Source organism: Macaca thibetana, chromosome 2 (assembly GCF_024542745.1).
Source record: "Macaca thibetana thibetana isolate TM-01 chromosome 2, ASM2454274v1, whole genome shotgun sequence".
Taxonomy (NCBI): domain Eukaryota; kingdom Metazoa; phylum Chordata; class Mammalia; order Primates; family Cercopithecidae; genus Macaca; species Macaca thibetana.
The window spans coordinates 71,699,545-71,718,322 of record NC_065579.1 but is presented as its reverse complement, the minus strand read 5'-3'; the positions used below and the strand labels follow the sequence as shown (position 1 = coordinate 71,718,322).

General features: G+C 40.1%; 1 protein-coding gene across 1 annotated transcript in view; it reads right to left on the bottom strand.

The window, feature by feature from the left end:
- The window catches only part of LOC126948943 (EGF-like and EMI domain-containing protein 1), a 491,125-nt gene extending 487,558 nt beyond the window's left edge, over window positions 1–3,567 (bottom strand). The window contains exon 1 of the mRNA XM_050781377.1: window positions 3,488–3,567. Within this exon, the coding sequence (XP_050637334.1) occupies window positions 3,488–3,567 (80 nt within the window). The remainder of the gene's footprint in view (window positions 1–3,487) is intronic.
- Between the last annotated feature and the right edge of the window lie 15,211 nt (window positions 3,568–18,778).

Below are 18,778 nucleotides of genomic sequence, written 5' to 3'. Positions count from 1 at the left end.
TACTATCTTAGGGGATGGGAGTGAAATGTCCTACACAGTTTAGACTACTGCTGAGTCACAAAGTGGCCATATTGTTTAAAAATTCCCTCCAGATATCAGAGAAATCCAAGTATCACATGTCCCAGGAGCTTAAGCTACTTCATCTTCCTTTATTCATTCATGCTTGCTATGATATATGCAACACTCCCATGTTTACTACTTTTCATTAGGATGCATAAAATAATTATGCAAGTATTTACAAGAGTACATTACAAAGGATAAATTTTAATAGAGTGCATTACAGCTAATCATTTTCCTTTGATGTCTCAAAGATCCAGAGTACAGTTTATTTCCTCCTATTTAATCCTTTAGAAAACATTTGCAGAGTACCATTAACATAAGTAAACTCTTCAATATCCCTTTATCAAAATGCCATTACCAGTTACAACTCTCCAATTTTTAATGCACTTGCCTCAGATAACTTCTCTCACTCTATAATACCCAGCTTAAAACCTACCCCCTCATTTTAATACTCAAATACTTACAGCCATGAGAGAGGAGTATAATTTCCTATGAAGAGTCTCAATAAGGAGGAGATAAATCAGATCTTCCTTGTGAGGAGCTCTCCTACCCATAGCAGGACAATTAGCACGCCAACCTCTCCCCATACCCACCACAGAATGCCAACATAACCCTATAACTATGGCAACAATCAAAAAAGGCGGCACAGGTATCTCAACCACTAGGTAGAATGTACCAGCCCTATTCCTACTGAAAACGCATTGAAGTGATTAAAAGGAACTTCTCAAAAACAGAGGTTGGGCCTGAGCCTTCTGAAATGGATTACACGTGTTAAGAACTTCAGCTCTGGAATCTAACTGCCTAGACCCAGATCTTCTGAATTTTTGGAAGGTAACTTAACCTTACTGTGTCTCTTTCTTTGTCATAAAATGGTATGATAATGTGCCTACCTCATAGGGCATTTCCAGGATTAAATGAAATAATACATGTAAAGTAGCTAGAAATTTGCCTGGCATGTAAGAATTCAAACGGATAATTATTACCTGTGATTTCTAATACCTCCGTAAGTAACAGATACTTAGGCACTCTTCCTGAAATACAGATTCTATGAATCTGCCTAATATTAATTATTCACGATTCCCTAAATGTGATAAGACAAGGTCATCAGATCAATTATCATTAGAGTTGGAATACTCATATGTCATTCACCTTTTGCTTTCTTTAAAAAAAAAAAAAATTTCTTTGAAAATGAGCTTACCTTCGGAGGAATGCACCATAAACACAATGCATTAAATTTAGGCTGACTGTTGGTTAGCTGCACAATTGTTTCCTATTTTCACTTGTCACCCCAGCTCCAAAATTTGTTCAAGAACAAGTTTAGCTACATCAAACTTTTACTTGTGTTAATGACCTATAAGTGCCAGTCAGTAAGATGATGCATTCTCATTAGTGGTCTTCACCTCATTAGAAGCCTGCTCTCACTGATTTGGACCTCAGAGGTCAATACAAATCTCAGGAAGAATTCTCTTTAATTTAATAGATAGGCAGGTATGCAGAAGCCAAGTGCTATCTATACGCGGCTACATTTCACATGCCTACAATTGCAAAGGCATCTAAAGAAACCTAGCACTAAATCCCAACACGATTCCTGCTGAAGAAATCACCATTATGTCTAATACCAAGGAGAACTACAAAATTTGGATTTTTCCCATCAAGATTTCAGAAAGTACTAAGAGTCATCAGACTGATCTCAATAACATCCTGGAAAAAGCATCTAACACTTAAGAATTTATATATTTTTAAATATCTGATCTCATCTCACTTGATAAATAAATGAGCTGCAGTAGCAGTATCCTTAAAAGAAAAAAAAAAAATGCAGTGTCATCCCTCCAGCGTTTTCAACAAAAGAGTCAATATTGAAACCTGAGGTAAAACAGTCAAACAGTGTCAAAAGTGATGTAGGTATTTCTGTTATTTCTGTTTCTCTCCAAAGGGACTGTTTTGTCTCAGGGTGCATGGGTGATTTTGTTGCTAATTAGCCAACGTAGGATCTACTTAAATAAAGGCACTTATAAAGGTAAGAGCATGGCTACTCTGCAAGCTTTCTAAAAGACAGTTTCTAAGAAGTGCAGGCTTACACATGCACAAGCTATCCAAAGTGGGATGTGTTTTCTGAGATAAACTGAAGAAAAGTCTAAATCAACCTTCTCTTCAAAATAAACAAGACACATCAATTCAAGAGAAATCACATACCCAGAAACGTGGCATTTTCGCCAAATACATATTTACAAACTATGTAGAAAAGAAATTCTGAGATGCCACTGATACCCTGGCCATGTGTCAAGATTGAATTTCACATGAAAGAAATGAAATATGTAATTTGAACCCCAAAATCGAATTTTTCTTACAGGAAAAAGTAAAGCCCCAGAGATCTATGGATGGCTTTGTGTACTTATCTAAGCCATTTTTCTATAATAAAGTATTCACATTTCAGAAAGGCAAAAGTGAAGTAAAGTAGGAGCAAAATGGCAAAAATGTTTAAATGCTCAAACACTCTGGTGTCTATTCATAACCGCTCAGGAGCAGAAATCGAAAAGCAGAATTAGATCTGGCTTCTCTCTCAGGCGGTTCGATGATGATTCCGCTGATGCTACAGAACTCAGGTGAAACTTCAGCCAGTCAAGAGGACTAGGCAATTTGTAAAGACTTAGACTTCCCATGAGCTCCTCGCTATGGTTGACACGGTGACAAAAATTATCTCCTAGCTTTCATGATTTCTAATCCGGAACGAAACCATGCCCATCCTGAGACGATGCGTTTGAGTCACCTTCCTACTAACTCTTCAGTTCTCTAATAAGGGGACTAGTAGCTAAGTGGCCGAGCACTCAATCCTTCACATACTCATCACCCCCGCTCCTCACTTCGGCAGATGAGCCGAGATTTGCCTCTCGTCAAACCTGTGGAATAAACCACTCCGTCCGACTCGGCGATACTTCTCAAAAAAGAAAGAAAGGTAACATGTGCACGAAGTCATTGGTCTCTACAAAGAAAAAAAATGTCAAACTCACTGTTCGACAGGATTTCATTCACAACCCTTTCACAAAGTGGTAGTCATTAGCCAATTACTCTTCAAACAGAAAATTAAAGAAAATACACACATACCACGCGCTCACACATGCACACACCCAAACCTCGGGGTGGGGGGGATGGGGGGAAATCTGTCAGGAGCCGAGAAAGTACCGGGTGGACACCGGCCCCGGTCGCGGTTTCCGCTCCCGGGCTGGCGCTCCCCAAGGACGCGTTGGGGACTGCGTTCCGCCTCGCTCCGCCCGGACAGCCCGCAGCCCCCGCAGGTGTCTGCCCGCACCTCCTGCCCCCCATCCCTTCCCGGGCTCGGCCCGCGGTGTCCGCGCCAGGTCCGGGGTGGGGCGGGGCACACTGTTGTCTGCTCTCTCCAAGCGTTCCGGAGCGCGCCGGCGCCACTTACATGCCCAACCGGAGCTGTAGGGCGCTTCCTGGCGGCCAGCCGGCAACCGCCCAGACGCAGAAGCACAGTCGCGAGGACATCTCGGCGAGAATGATCCACCCTGGCCGCCGCCCGGGCTGCGCGCGGCGCGCCGTTCCGGCTCCGCAAGTCCGAACCCGGCGCAGAAGTTGGGCTCGTCGGGCAGAAGTTGGTGCAGGGCTCGCGAGGCTGGCGCGGTGCGTCTCTCTGCGGCGGGAACGGCAGTAGCTTGGCCCCGACAGGCGTCAGAGGCGGCTGGGAGTGCGAGAGGAGCGGCCGGGCGAGCCCCAGAGGCTCGGTGGCCGCTGAGCTGCATGCCCCTGCTCCGCCGGGAGCGACTGAAACCGAGTGAGCCCAGCGGCCCCGCAGCCCCCGCAGCCCCGGTGCCATGGAAACGCGCTCGCCGCCCTCCCGCCCCAGCCCCTCCGGAGCGCTTAAAGAGACAGCCCCTCCGCCACCGCGGGCGCGAGGCGCTGCTGGGCGTCCCCCACGCCCTGCGCCCTCCTCGCCCCCTCCTCTTCTCCCAGCCGCGGCGGGGGCTGGGCGCTGGGGACGGGAAGGGCAGGTGGGACGCAAAATAAGGGGCTTCGCTCAGTACTCAGCCTAACTCTGCTCCCACCTCTTCCTACCCTCCCCCCTCCCAGCACACACACTCAAATCCCGCTAAAGAGCCCAAGCAGTCCTGGCTTTTCCTCTCAAACATCAGCCTGCTCAGAACCAAACCAGTTGTGCAGGAGCAGAGACCAAAAGAAGGCTGACTTTTGATTCTCTTGTTCTGCTCGCTCCCCACCCCGAGTCTGGAGAGTTGGTCAGAGCGGTAGGCTGAGGGAGGTGTGTTTGAAGTGGGAACCAACTGGCAGTTGATTGAGTCAAATCTGCCAAATCGACAGTTGCAGGACACATCGCCGGCTCATCCAGAAATCCTCCTCACTCAAAACGGGGTCATCTCTCTTCGTTTTATTTGGCTATCATCTCATCCCCATTAGGCACCAGAGTTACAAGGAGGAGCCAACGCTTTTACAAACTTAATCCCTCCTTTCCTTCAAACCAGCTCCTTTCCCCCAAATATAAGGAGGAACAGCCCCTCCTGCCCCGAATGGGAAGCTCTCTGGCTGCGGTGCTGGCCAGCGCAGCCAGGGACGCACGGCCAAGCGCGAGGCAGTCGCCAGCAGCTCAGGCCGTAGTCTGTGCCTCTGCCCGGTGCCAGCTGCTCTCTGGAAGGCCACAAACCTCTGGAGTCTGTTTCGTGAAAATAAAAATCTATGGTGCATCGTGCCCTCCAATAAAGGACAGCCCAGACTCCGAAGCCATAATCTGCTGTTTATCCCTGAAAAAAAAAATGGATCAATCTGCAGTGGAGCGACTTTTTTCTTTGATTCCTAAACTTACCAAAAGTGGCTCTCCAGTGACTCATTCATGTCAAATACTGTACTCAAAGTGGTACCACCTGATTTCCTCAGTTCTGGGAGCCCTAAAAGGATCTTTCCCAAATGGTTATGTGGGCTCCCTCTTGTCCTGCATATTTGAAATAACCATCTGGCTCTTAGTTTCAGTGTTTTGAGCCTTTGTTCCCTTTTCTTTCTTCTTCCTTTTTTTTTTTTTTTTTTTTTTTTTTTTTTTTTTTTTTTTTTTTTTGGCTCTGTCGCCCAGGCTGGAGTGCAATGGCGAGATCTCGGCTCACTGCAATCTCCGCCTCCTGGGTTCCTGCGATTCTCCTGCTTCAGTCTCCTGGGTAGCTGGGACAACAGGCGCGCGCCACCACGCCCAGCTAATTTTTTGTATTTTCAGTAGAGATGGAGTTTCACCATGTTGGCCAGGATGGTCTCCTGACCTCGTTATCTGCCCGCCTCGGCCTCCCAAAGTGCTAAAATTACAGGCGTGAGCCACCGAACCCGGCCCAATTGGGCTTTTACAGAAGGGATTGAGAAGCAAACTTTTGTCATTTCTCTGAAAAGGAAAAAAAAGATGGAGGTGAGATAAAACCAAACTACTCCTGAATTTTTCAGCATTCTGTGACTTTGCTCTTCTTGAGTTTCAGAATATGGAATTCAGGCCACCCTACAGTATCTTCTATTTCTCTGAGACATATCTGTATCTTTTACTTCTTTTAAAATTGAAGTTTAATTTAGTAAATTAAAAAAGCCACAGGTACAAGTACATAAGTAAACATCTTTATCCTTTGACAAATATCTTTAACAAACATAATTTTTTAGCTCTTTCCACAATAGAAATCATTACCTAACCCCCCTTATTTCATTAAAAAAAAAAAAAAGATTCATTCTGACTTCTCTTTCTAAATGCCAGATATACATCAGCCAGGCCTTCTGTAACCCCAGAGACAGTGGACTTGGTGACAGTGCTGATTATCTACTGCAGAGATGCATTGTAACTTGGCTAACTAATTAGTTCTAATATTAGCAGGCCTAGCATAGGCTGCTAAAACACATTGACAATTTAAAAATATATTTTTAACTCTTCTAACTTCTACTCAACCTCTTTGCCACCTTTTTAAACAAGTAACAAAGTTGATTGTTTAATTTCACCTCCTCTTTTTTTTCTTCCCTCTTCTGGTGAGATGCTAATGAACAGTGAAATGACCAAGGCAGGCAGGGCACTGTGGGGGAACAAGGAAAGAAAAGAAACTGGCTAATACACAAAAATGGTGATTTCTGAATTGAGTGTACTAACTATATAAGGTGGGGTTGTTTTTCTCCCCATCTGGATATAGCGATAGGTAAAAAAATAATAATAATCCTCTCCATTGATTTGATTTTTTGTCTGTCTTTTGAATGAAATGTAAAGACTCCAGATTGTTTCCCTACAGTTTGATCTTAATTATTTTAATACAAATTTATAGCATACCTAGAGATGACAGTAAAAATTAATTGTACCCCAAAATTTCCTTTGACTTGCTAAGCTTTTATTTGCTCCTGAACTAGTTTTAACTCTGCTTGGATGTATCTCCAACCAATTTCATTCCCTCCTGGAATGTAAAAAGTTTCTAAACATTCTCTTTCATAATATCACTGAAAGTCTTGCATAAATAATAGATCACATTTATTACAAGGCTAAGTTTTATGTAAGCCACAGCTAATATTCAGAACTATTTTAAAAGCTAAAGAATAATAGAAATGCAAGAATGTTTGTAAATCATCTGATTGCATAGTTGTTTAGTAAAGGACAGCTTAGGTACGTGGGAAGTAACTAAGCCCATTGAAAATCATAAATTAGAAAATTTTCCTTTTATATACATTGGTTTCAAAGCACATTTTTTACTATAGATGAACATTTAAAGCACTTAGGATGCTACAGAATAAATATGAATAGTGTACATTTCAAAAAGTGAGATTTATTTCAAATTATTCTAGCATGGATAATAATATGAACACAATGTCATGTAAGCAACACCATTAAATGAAATATACTCTTCTAACATAAGTGTTAAAATTTTGCCATGAACTTGAAAACACTGATTTGAAATCAGCTCCCCTTCTGCAGTATATTCATACAATCTTGAAATAGCTGGTTATTTGGTTCGATTGGTCGGGTGTGCTATATCTTTAAGAAAACAAAGTATTATGAAACCTGTTAGTTATAATCTTCCATATTATAAGAACAATGCAGTTTGGTGTTTGGGGGTTGTTATGGACACACAAAATGAAGGCAGACACAGACAAAACAATTAACTCGGCCTTTATTGTCAAAGGAAAATAAATTTTAAATTTAACCAAGCAAGAGAATGAGCCAGTTACACAAAAACCAATTTTAAAAATAAGAGAATAAAAAGTTTTGTGTTGATGATATCCCTTCTTTGGACATAAATATTACAGAAAAAATCCAGAAACATTATCTATTTTTATTTTTGTTAATGATCTTTCACAATCTCAATCTAGACAGATTCTTAAAAATGAGGTAGAAATTGAAGACAAACATTCTATCTAAAAGGAGTCCTAAAGATTTTAAGGGAGTCCTTCATGGGAATTCCACATGCCACTTCACTCTCCCTCCAGACCTGTATCAAAGGATTAATAAATCTAACCAGCTTCTGTCTTGTTAGGAAGGGGTGGGGTAAGCCAATTTAATGCTTTATGTATGCTGGTTGTAAAAGGGGATGCTTACCTAAAAAAAATAAATTCCGACCAGATGTTCTAAAAATCTTCTTGAGTTCCTGCTTGAAGCTTTACAGTTACCAAATACTTTATCTTCTCATCTATCTTCTTCTCATTGAGAAATTGTTGATCCATGGCAATTCAACAAGCAGACTGCTACAAAAACCTTCCAGCCAAAGCTTTTCAGTCCTGCTCTCCCGCACACAAAAACTTCCAGTGTCTATATGGGGACAGGAAAGGAGTACAGGCCCACTTCATTCAGCAGGTGTTGTAGGTTGAAAGAGGAGGAGGTCAGAAAGCAATTCTTTAAAGGACAGCTTCTGTCACCTGAAAGTGTAATAAATTGCCATTGTAAAAATGCCTACAAGCACTAATGAGCCATGCACATTGAAATCTTGATGTCAGGCAAAATAGAATGAAATTCACCCGGGAACCAACTGAGATTGTCACACCAAGATGTGAATAATCATTCTCCCTTTGGCTTAATCTGCCACTAAATTCTGCCCCTCCAAATCCATAGTTTTTCTCTCTCTCTCTTTTTATGGAAAATAATAAATTCTTCATAAAACCCATGAAATATATGGCTAGTGATTTATACATAATTTCTCAGCACTCCAATCCTCATTGGTCATAAAGACTTCCCAATCATATTTGAGTTAAATGGAATGATCAGATCTGGAATTATATGTATTTATTAGAACAGAATTGGAAGATTAGCCCAAATACATATTTTTTTAGAAACTGTACTTTGCACAGATAATGCTTTTTTGGGGGCATATGGGGTGAAAAATATGTAACTTTAAATTTATAATCTTAACCATTTTTAAGTGTATAGTTCTGTACTGTTAAGTATATTGTTGTGCAACAGATCTCTAGAACTTTTTTATCTTGCAAACTGAATCCATATCCATAAATACTAATTCTCCCTCTCCCTTTCTCCCAGCCCTTGGCAACCGCCTTTCTATTTTCTGTTTCTATGTTCACTATTTTAGATACTTCATATGAATAGAATCATAGAGTATTTGTTGCTTTATGACTGGCTTATTTTGCTTAGCATAATATCCTTGAGGTTCATCCATATTGTGGCATATGACAGGATTTCCTCCTTTTTAAGGCTTTATAATATTCCATTGTATGTATATAAATTTTCTTTATCCATTAATCTGTCAGTGAACATTTGGGTTGTTTCCACCTCTTGGCTATTGTAAATAATGCTGCAATAAACATGGATGTTCAAATATCTCTTTGAGATCTTGCTTTTAACTATTCTGGCTATATACCCAAAAGTGGGATTGCTGGAACATACAGTAGTTCTATTTTTAACATTTTGAGGAAGTTTCATACACTTTTCCATAATGGTTATACTAATTTACCAACAGCATGCAAAGGCTTTCTTTTCTCCATATCCTTTCCAATATTTGTTATATTTTACCTTTTTGATAATAGTCATTCTAACAGGTATGAGGTGATATCTCATTGTGGTTGTAATTTGAATTTATCTGATGATTAGTGATATTAAGTCACTTTTCATACACCTGTTGGACATTTTTATGTCTTCTTGGGAAAATGTCTATTCAGGTCCTTTGCCCATTTTTAAAAATTGGGTTATTTGTTTTCTTCCTATTAAATTGTTTGAGTTTCTTTTATAGACATACTTTAGAGATACTGCAAGTTCAACTCCAGACCACCACAATAATATGAATATTATATTCATATATATGAATATGACCACCCAATAAAGTGAATCACATGAATTTTTTGGTTTCTCAGTACATATAAAAATTACATTTACACTATACTGTAGACTATTAAGTGTGCAATAGCATTATATTTTTTAAAAAGGTACACACTTTACTTTAAAAATACTGCTAGAAAAAGGCTAACAATTAACTGAGCCTTCAACAAGTCATACTCTTTGCTGGTGGAGGCTCTTGCCTCAATGTTAGTGGCAGCTGACTGATCAGAGTAGTAATTGCTATAGGTTGGGATGGCTGTGGACATTTCTTAAAATAAGACAACAATAAAGTTGGCCCCATTGATTGACTCTCTTTCACAAAAGATTTGTCTGTAGCATACAATACTATTTTCAGCATTTCCTCACAGCAGAACTTCTTTCCAAAGTGGAGTTAATTCTTGCAGATGCTGTGGCTGCCTCATCAACTAAGCTATGTAATAATCTAAATCTTTTGTTGTCATTTGAACAATGTGCAAAGTATCTTCATCAGGAGTAGTTTCCATCTGAAAAAAATCACTTTCATTGCTCATCTATAAGTGCCAACTCTTTAATGTTTGATCGTGAGATTTCAGTATTTCAATCACATCTTCAGATTCCACTTTGAATTCTAGTTCACTTGCTATTTCCACTACATCAGCAGTTCCTTCCTCAACTGAAATCCTGAACCTCTCAAAGTCATCCAGGAGAGTTAGAATAAACTTCTTCCAAACTTCTTTTAATGCTGTTATTTTGACCTCCTCATCATGAATGTTCTTAATTACATACAAAATGGTGAATTCTTTCCAGAAGGTTTTCCATTTTCTTCTCCTGTATACATCAGAAGAATCACTACATTTGGCAGCTATCATCTTACAAAATGAATTTTTGCCATTATAAAAAAGTGTAAGCCCAAATTGTGGCTTAGGCTCTAACTCACCAGCCCAAAATGATGGTGCTTGAAAGTTCATTATTTTATACTTTCATAAAAACATAGTGCACATTTACACCTGGAGTATTTTCTATAGTTTTGTTTGTGTGTTTGTACAGCAGATGAAACAGGCAGCTTCAGCTTACTATACGACTTTGGAGCATAGTATCCAAAGTATAGGCAGCATACTCTCAAGAAAGTGAAAAGACAACTCATAGAAAGGTTTAAAATATTTATGTCATATATCTGAGAAAAGATTAGTATTCAGCATATATAAAGAATGCTTACAACTCAACAATTTTTAAAAATGGGAAAATGGTTTAGATAGATATTTCTTTTAGAAGATATATAAAAAGTCAATAAACACGTGAAAAGAGGCTCAACATCATTAATCATTAGGGAAATGCCATTCAAAATCATAATGAAATGCTACTTCACACCTACTGTGATGCTGTAATACAATCAAAGGTACAACAACAAATGTTGGCAATGATATGGAAAATTGGAATCTTCATACATTGCTGGTAAGAATGTAGTGATACAGCCACTTTGAAAAATAGCTTAGTAGTTCTTCCGAACATCAGACATAAAGTTGCCATATGACCCAACAATCTCACTGCTAGGCCAAGATAATCAAAAACATGTCCACACAAAGACTTGTACAATAATGTTTATAGCAGCATTATTTATAATAGCCAAAAATTGGAGATAACTTCAATGTTCATCAATTAACGAACAGATAAACATAAACAAAATGTGGTACATCTGTACAGTAGAATATTACATAGCCATAAATAAAAAGGAATGAAGTACTGATACATGCTACAACATGGGTGATCCTTGAAAACCTTATGCTAAGTGAAAGAGGTCAGACAAAATGGGCTACATATTGACTTATGAATCTATGTATGTAAAAGATCTAGAATAGACAAATTCATAAAGACAGAAAATAAATTAGTGGTTTTGAGGGGCTGGGGGCAGAAAGAAATGGGAAGTGACTATTAATATGTATAAGGTTTCTTTTGGGGGTGATGATATGTTCTGGAATTATATAGTAGTGATGATTCTGGAATTAGATATCTGCAATTAGTATTTTCACACAACTTCGTGAAAATATTGAAAAGCACTTTAAAAGGAAAAAATTTTGTGGTATGTAAATTATATCTCTCTTTAAAAAATAAATAAATAAGCAGTCTGCAGACCAGTGTCAAACTGCAAAGTGTTTTATACTGGTCCTCAACAAGATGAGAAGCTTATGCCAGAATGAAAGCAGACGAAAGCACTAAGCACATTAGTTTAGCAGACTCTTTTATGACAAGATTTTTTCAATGGAGTATGCAGTCCATTGACTTTGATTCTGAGGTAAGCTCCTTATCACTCTGTGGGCCAGGTAATGAAGAGTTTAAAAACCAGCCATTTTAAGCAAAGCATCTATAATCTAAATGCCTCACTTTGAGAGTGCACTTGCCATTGGTTACATGATACACTATTGAATAAATTAATAAATTAAGATAGTCATAATTTTTAAGGAAAACATTCCAAATGTATATCTTATCTATCGCTTATACTTAGTAACATAACTTCAATTCCACTCGTCATGCCTCTGTATGCCATGCAGAGAGTTAGGTAACAGAAATAAAGAAGAAAGAGGATCAGAAGAAAGAGGAGGAGACTAGGAAGTTGGGAAGAAGGAAAGGAAGTTGGGAAGAAGGAAAGGCGAAGGAGGAGGAAGAAATATCTAAATACTAAGACAGACGCTGCATGCTCAAAGGGTTTACTCTATCTCAGATGAGTCAGCCATGTGACTTGTCCAATGTGTCCAATGTGATTAGTATCATGAGATAAGTAGGTATAAAATGCAGATAACTGAGGCGTTACTTTGGGGAAGCATAGGCATTCTATATGTCAAGAAATTCTTCCTCCAGCTGTATATGAGGTGAGTCATAAAGAATGAATAGAAGTTCCGGGGGGGGCGGAGCAAGATGGCCGAATAGGAACAGCTCCCCTCTCCAACTCCCAGCGCAAGCAACACAGAAGACCTGTGATTTCTGCATTTTCAACTGAGGTACTGGGTTCATCTCACTGGGGAGTGCCGGACGATCGGTGCTGGTCAGCTGCTGCAGCCCGACCAGCGAGAGCTGAAGCAGGGCGAGGCATTGCCTCACCTGGGAAGCGCAAGGGGGAAGGGAATCCCTTTTCCTAGCCAGGGGAACTGAGACACACAACACCTGGAAAATCGGGTAACTCCCACCCCAATACTGCGCTTTAAGCAAACAGGCACACCAGGAGATCATATCCCACACCTGGCCAGGAGGGTCCCACACCCACGGAGCCTCCCTCATTGCTAGCACAGCAGTCTGTGATCTACCGGCAAGGCAGCAGCAAGGTTGGGGGAGGGGCGCCCGCCATTGCTGAGGCTTAAGTAGGTAAACAAAGCTGCTGGGAAGCTGGAACTGGGTGGAGCTCACAGCAGCTCAAGGAAACCTGCCTGTCTCTGTAGACTCCACCTCTGGGGACACGGCAATAACAAATACAGCCGAAACCTCTGCAGACGCAAACGACTCTGTCTGACAGCTTTGAAGAGAGCAGTGGATCTCCCAACACGGAGGTTGAGATCTGAGAAGGGACAGACTCCCTGCTCAAGTGGGTCCCTGACCCCTGAGTAGCCTAACTGGGAGACATCCCCCACTAGGGGCAGTCTGACACCCCACACCTCACAGGGTGGAGTACACCCCTGAGAGGAAGCTTCCAAAGCAAGAATCAGACAGGTACACTCGCTGTTCAGAAATATTCTATCTTCTGCAGCCTCTGCTGCTGATACCCAGGCAAACAGGGTATGGAGTGGACCTCAAGCAATCTCCAACAGACCTACAGCTGAGGGTCCTGACTGTTAGAAGGAAAACTATCAAACAGGAAGGACACCTACACCAAAACCCCATCAGTACATCACCATCATCAAAGACCAGAGGCAGATAAAACCACAAAGATGGGAAAAAAAGCAGGGCAGAAAAGCTGGAAATTCAAAAAATAAGAGCGCATCTCCCCCGGCAAAGGAGCGCAGCTCATCGCCAGCAACGGATCAAAGCTGGACGGAGAATGACTTTGACGAGATGAGAGAAGAAGGCTTCAGTCCATCAAATTTCTCAGAGCTAAAGGAGGAATTACGTACCCAGCACAAAGAAACTAAAAATCTTGAAAAAAAAGTGGAAGAATTGATGGCTAGAGTAATTAATGCAGAGAAGGTCCTAAACGAAATGAAAGAGATGAAAACCATGACACGAGAAATACGTGACAAATGCACAAGCTTCAGTAACCGACTCGATCAACTGGAAGAAAGAGTATCTGCGATTGAGGATCAAATGAATGAAATGAAGCGAGAAGAGAAACCAAAAGAAAAAAGAAGAAAAAGAAATGAACAAAGCCTGCAAGAAGTATGGGATTATGTAAAAAGACCAAATCTACGTCTGATTGGGGTGCCTGAAAGTGAGGGGGAAAATGGAAGCAAGTTGGAAAACACTCTTCAGGATATCATCCAGGAGAACTTCCCCAACCTAGTAGGGCAGGCCAACATTCAAATCCAGGAAATACAGAGAACGCCACAAAGATACTCCTCGAGAAGAGCAACTCCAAGACACATAATTGCCAGATTCACCAAAGTTGAAATGAAGGAAAAAATCTTAAGGGCAGCCAGAGAGAAAGGTCGGGTTATCCACAAAGGGAAGCCCATCAGACTAACAGGAGATCTCTCGGCAGAAACTCTACAAGCCAGAAGAGAGTGGGGGCCAATATTCAACATTCTTAAAGAAAAGAATTTTAAACCCAGAATTTCATATCCAGCCAAACTAAGTTTCATAAGTGAAGGAGAAATAAAATCCTTTACAGATAAGCAAATGCTTAGAGATTTTGTCACCACTAGGCCTGCCTTACAAGAGACCCTGAAGGAAGCACTAAACATGGAAAGGAACAACCGGTACCAGCCATTGCAAAAACATGCCAAAATGTAAAGACCATCGAGGCTAGGAAGAAACTGCATCACCTAACAAGCAAAATAACCAGTTAATATCATAATGGCAGGATCAAGTTCACACATAACAATCTTAACCTTAAATGTAAATGGACTAAATGCTCCAATTAAAAGACACAGACTGGCATACTGGATAAAGAGTCAAGACCCATCAGTCTGCTGTATTCAGGAGACCCATCTCACACGCAGAGACATACATAGGCTCAAAATAAAGGGATGGAGGAAGATTTACCAAGCAAATGGAGAACAAAAAAAAGCAGGGGTTGCAATACTAGTCTCTGATAAAACAGACTTTAAACCATCAAAGATCAAAAGAGACAAAGAAGGCCATTACATAATGGTAAAGGGATCAATTCAACAGGAAGAGCTAACTATCCTAAATATATATGCACCCAATACAGGAGCACCCAGATTCATAAAGCAAGTCCTTAGAGACTTACAAAGAGACTTAGACTCCCATACAATAATAATGGGAGACTTCAACACTCCACTGTCAACATTAGACAGATCAACGAGACAGAAAGTTAACAAGGATATCCAGGAATTGAACTCATCTCTGCAGCAAGCAGACCTAATAGACATCTATAGAACTCTCCACCCCAAATCAACAGAATATACATTCTTCTCAGCACCACATCGTACTTACTCCAAAATCGACCACGTAATTGGAAGTAAAGCACTCCTCAGCAAATGTACAAGAACAGAAATTATAACAAACTGTCTCTCAGACCACAGTGCAATCAAACTAGAACTCAGGACTAAGAAACTCAATCAAAACCGCTCAACTACATGGAAACTGAACAACCTGCTCCTGAATGACTACTGGGTACATAACGAAATGAAGGCAGAAATAAAGATGTTCTTTGAAACCAATGAGAACAAAGATACAACATACCAGAATCTCTGGGACACATATAAAGCAGTGTGTAGAGGGAAATTTATAGCACTAAATGCCCACAAGAGAAAGCAGGAAAGATCTAAAATTGACACTCTAACATCACAATTAAAAGAACTAGAGAAGCAAGAGCAAACACATTCGAAAGCTAGCAGAAGGCTAGAAATAACTAAGATCAGAGCAGAACTGAAGGAGATAGAGACACAAAAAACTCTCCAAAAAATCAATGAATCCAGGAGTTGGTTTTTTGAAAAGATCAACAAAATTGACAGACCACTAGCAAGACTAATAAAGAAGAAAAGAGAGAAGAATCAAATCGACGCAATTAAAAATGATAAAGGGGATATCACCACCGACCCTACAGAAATACAAACTACCATCAGAGAATACTATAAACACCTCTACGCAAATAAACTGGAAAATCTAGAAGAAATGGATAATTTCCTGGACACTGACACTCTTCCAAGACTAAACCAGGAAGAAGTTGAATCCCTGAATAGACCAATAGCAGGCTCTGAAATTGAGGCAATAATTAATAGCCTACCAACCAAAAAAAGTCCAGGACCAGATGGATTCACAGCTGAATTCTACCAGAGGTACAAGGAGGAGTTGGTACCATTCCTTCTGAAACTATTCCAATCAATAGAAAAAGAGGGAATCCTCCCTAACTCATTTTATGAGGCCAACATCATCCTGATACCAAAGCCTGGCAGAGACACAACAAAAAAAGAGAATTTTAGACCAATATCCCTGATGAACATCGATACAAAGATCCTCAATAAAATACTGGCAAACCGGATTCAGCAACACATCAAAAAGCTTATCCACCATGATCAAGTGGGCTTCATCCCTGGGATGCAAGGCTCAACATTCGCAAATCAATAAACATAATCCAGCATATAAACAGAACCAAAGACAAGAACCACATGATTATCTCAATAGATGCAGAAAAGGCTTTTGACAAAATTCAACAGCCCTTCATGCTAAAAACGCTCAATAAATTCGGTATTGATGGAACGTACCTCAAAATAATAACAGCTATTTATGACAAACCCACAGCCAATATCATACTGAATGGGCAAAAACTGGAAACATTCCCTTTGAAAACTGGCACAAGACAGGGATGCCCTCTCTCACCACTCCTATTCAACATAGTGTTGGAAGTTCTGGCTACGGCAATTAGGCAAGAGAAAGAAATCAAGGGTATTCAGTTAGGAAAAGAAGAAGTCAAACTGTCCCTGTTTGCAGATGACGTGATTGTATATTTAGAAAACCCCATTGTCTCAGCCCAAAATCTCCTTAAGCTGATAAGCAACTTCAGCAAAGTCTCAGGATACAAAATTAATGTGCAAAAATCACAAGCATTCTTATACACCAGTAACAGACAAACAGAGAGCCAAATCAGGAATGAACTTCCATTCACAATTGCTTCAAAGAGAATAAAATACCTAGGAATCCAACTTACAAGGGATGTAAAGGACCTCTTCAAGGAGAACTACAAACCACTGCTCAGTGAAATCAAAGAGGACACAAACAAATGGAAGAACATACCATGCTCATGGATAGGAAGAATCAATATCGTGAAAATGGCCATACTGCCCAAGGTAATTTATAGATTCAATGCCATCCCCATCAAGCTACCAATGAGTTTCTTCACAGAATTGGAAAAAACTGCTTTAAAGTTCACATGGAACCAAAAAAGAGCCCGCATCTCCAAGACAATCCTAAGTCAAAAGAACAAAGCTGGAGGCATCACGCTACCTGACTTCAAACTATACTACAAGGCTACAGTAACCAAAACAGCATGGTACTGGTACCAAAACAGAGATATAGACCAATGGAACAGAACAGAGTCCTCAGAAATAATACCACACATCTACAGCCATCTGATCTTTGACAAACCTGAGAGAAACAAGAAATGGGGAAAGGATTCCCTATTTAATAAATGGTGCTGGGAAAATTGGCTAGCCATAAGTAGAAAGCTGAAACTGGATCCTTTCCTTACTCCTTATATGAAAATTAATTCAAGATGGATTAGAGACTTAAATGTTAGACCTAATACCATAAAAATCCTAGAGAAAAAAAACCTAGGTAGTACCATTCAGGACATAGGCATGGGCAAAGACTTCATGTCTAAAACACCAAAAGCAACGGCAGCAAAAGCCAAAATTGACAAATGGGATCTCATTAAAGAGCTTCTGCACAGCAAAAGAAACTACCATCAGAGTGAACAGGCAACCTACAGAATGGGAGAAAATTTTTGCAATCTACTCATCTGACAAAGGACTAATATCCAGAACCTACAAGGAACTCAAACAAATTTACAAGAAAAAAACAAACAACCCCATCAAAAAGTGGGCAAAGGATATGAACAGACATTTCTCAAAAGAAGACATTCATACAGCCAACAGACACATGAAAAAATGCTCATCATCACTGGCCATCAGAGAAATGCAAATCAAAACCACAATGAGATACCATCTCACACCAGTTAGAATGGTGATCATTAAAAAGTCAGGAAACAACAGGTGCTGGAGAGGATGTGGAGAAATAGGAACACTTTTACACTGTTGGTGGGATTGTAAACTAGTTCAACCATTATGGAAAACAGTATGGCGATTCCTCAAGGATCTAGAACTAGATGTACCATATGACCCAGCCATCCCATTACTGGGTATATACCCAAAGGATTATAAATTATGCTGCTATAAAGACACATGCACACGTATGTTTATTGCAGCACTATTCACAATAGCAAAGACTTGGAATCAACCCAAATGTCCATCAGTGACAGATTGGATTAAGAAAATGTGGCACATATACACCATGGAATACTATGCAGCCATCAAAAAGGATGAGTTTGCGTCCTTTGTAGGGACATGGATGCAGCTGGAAACCATCATTCTTAGCAAACTATCACAAGAACCGAAAACCAAACACAGCATGTTCTCACTCATAGGTGGGAACTGAACAATAAGATCACTTGGACTCAGGAAGGGGAACATCACACACAGGGGCCTATCATGGGGAGGGGGGAGGGGGGAGGGATTGCATTGGGAGTTATACCTGATGTAAATGATGAGTTGATGGGTGCTGACGAGTTGATGGTTGCAGCACACCAACATGGCACAAGTATACATATGTAACAAACCTGTACGTTATGCACATGTACCCTACAACTTAAAGTATAATAATAATAAATAAATTAAAAAAAAAAAAAAAGAAGTTCCAAAGGCACACATGTTTGAACATTAAAGAATGGACCAGTGTTAATTTAACAAGAAGGCCATTTGTATAAACTGGAATTTGTCAAAGTGTGGTCCCCAAACCAGCAGTATCAGCATTGCCTGAGGACCTGTCAGAAATAATTCTCAGGCCCGTCCAATACTACTGAACCAGAAAATCCTAAAAGGGGCAGAGACAGCACACATACAAAAGATATCATTCAGAATATCATTGGACTTTTGGAAAAGAAACATCAAAATGATATAAAATAGGGAAGCAATAACTTCAAAATATAGAGGGAAACAATTTTAACCTACTATTCCATACTCAGCTGAACTATCAATCAAGGGTAAAAGTAAAACATTTTCCAGACATATA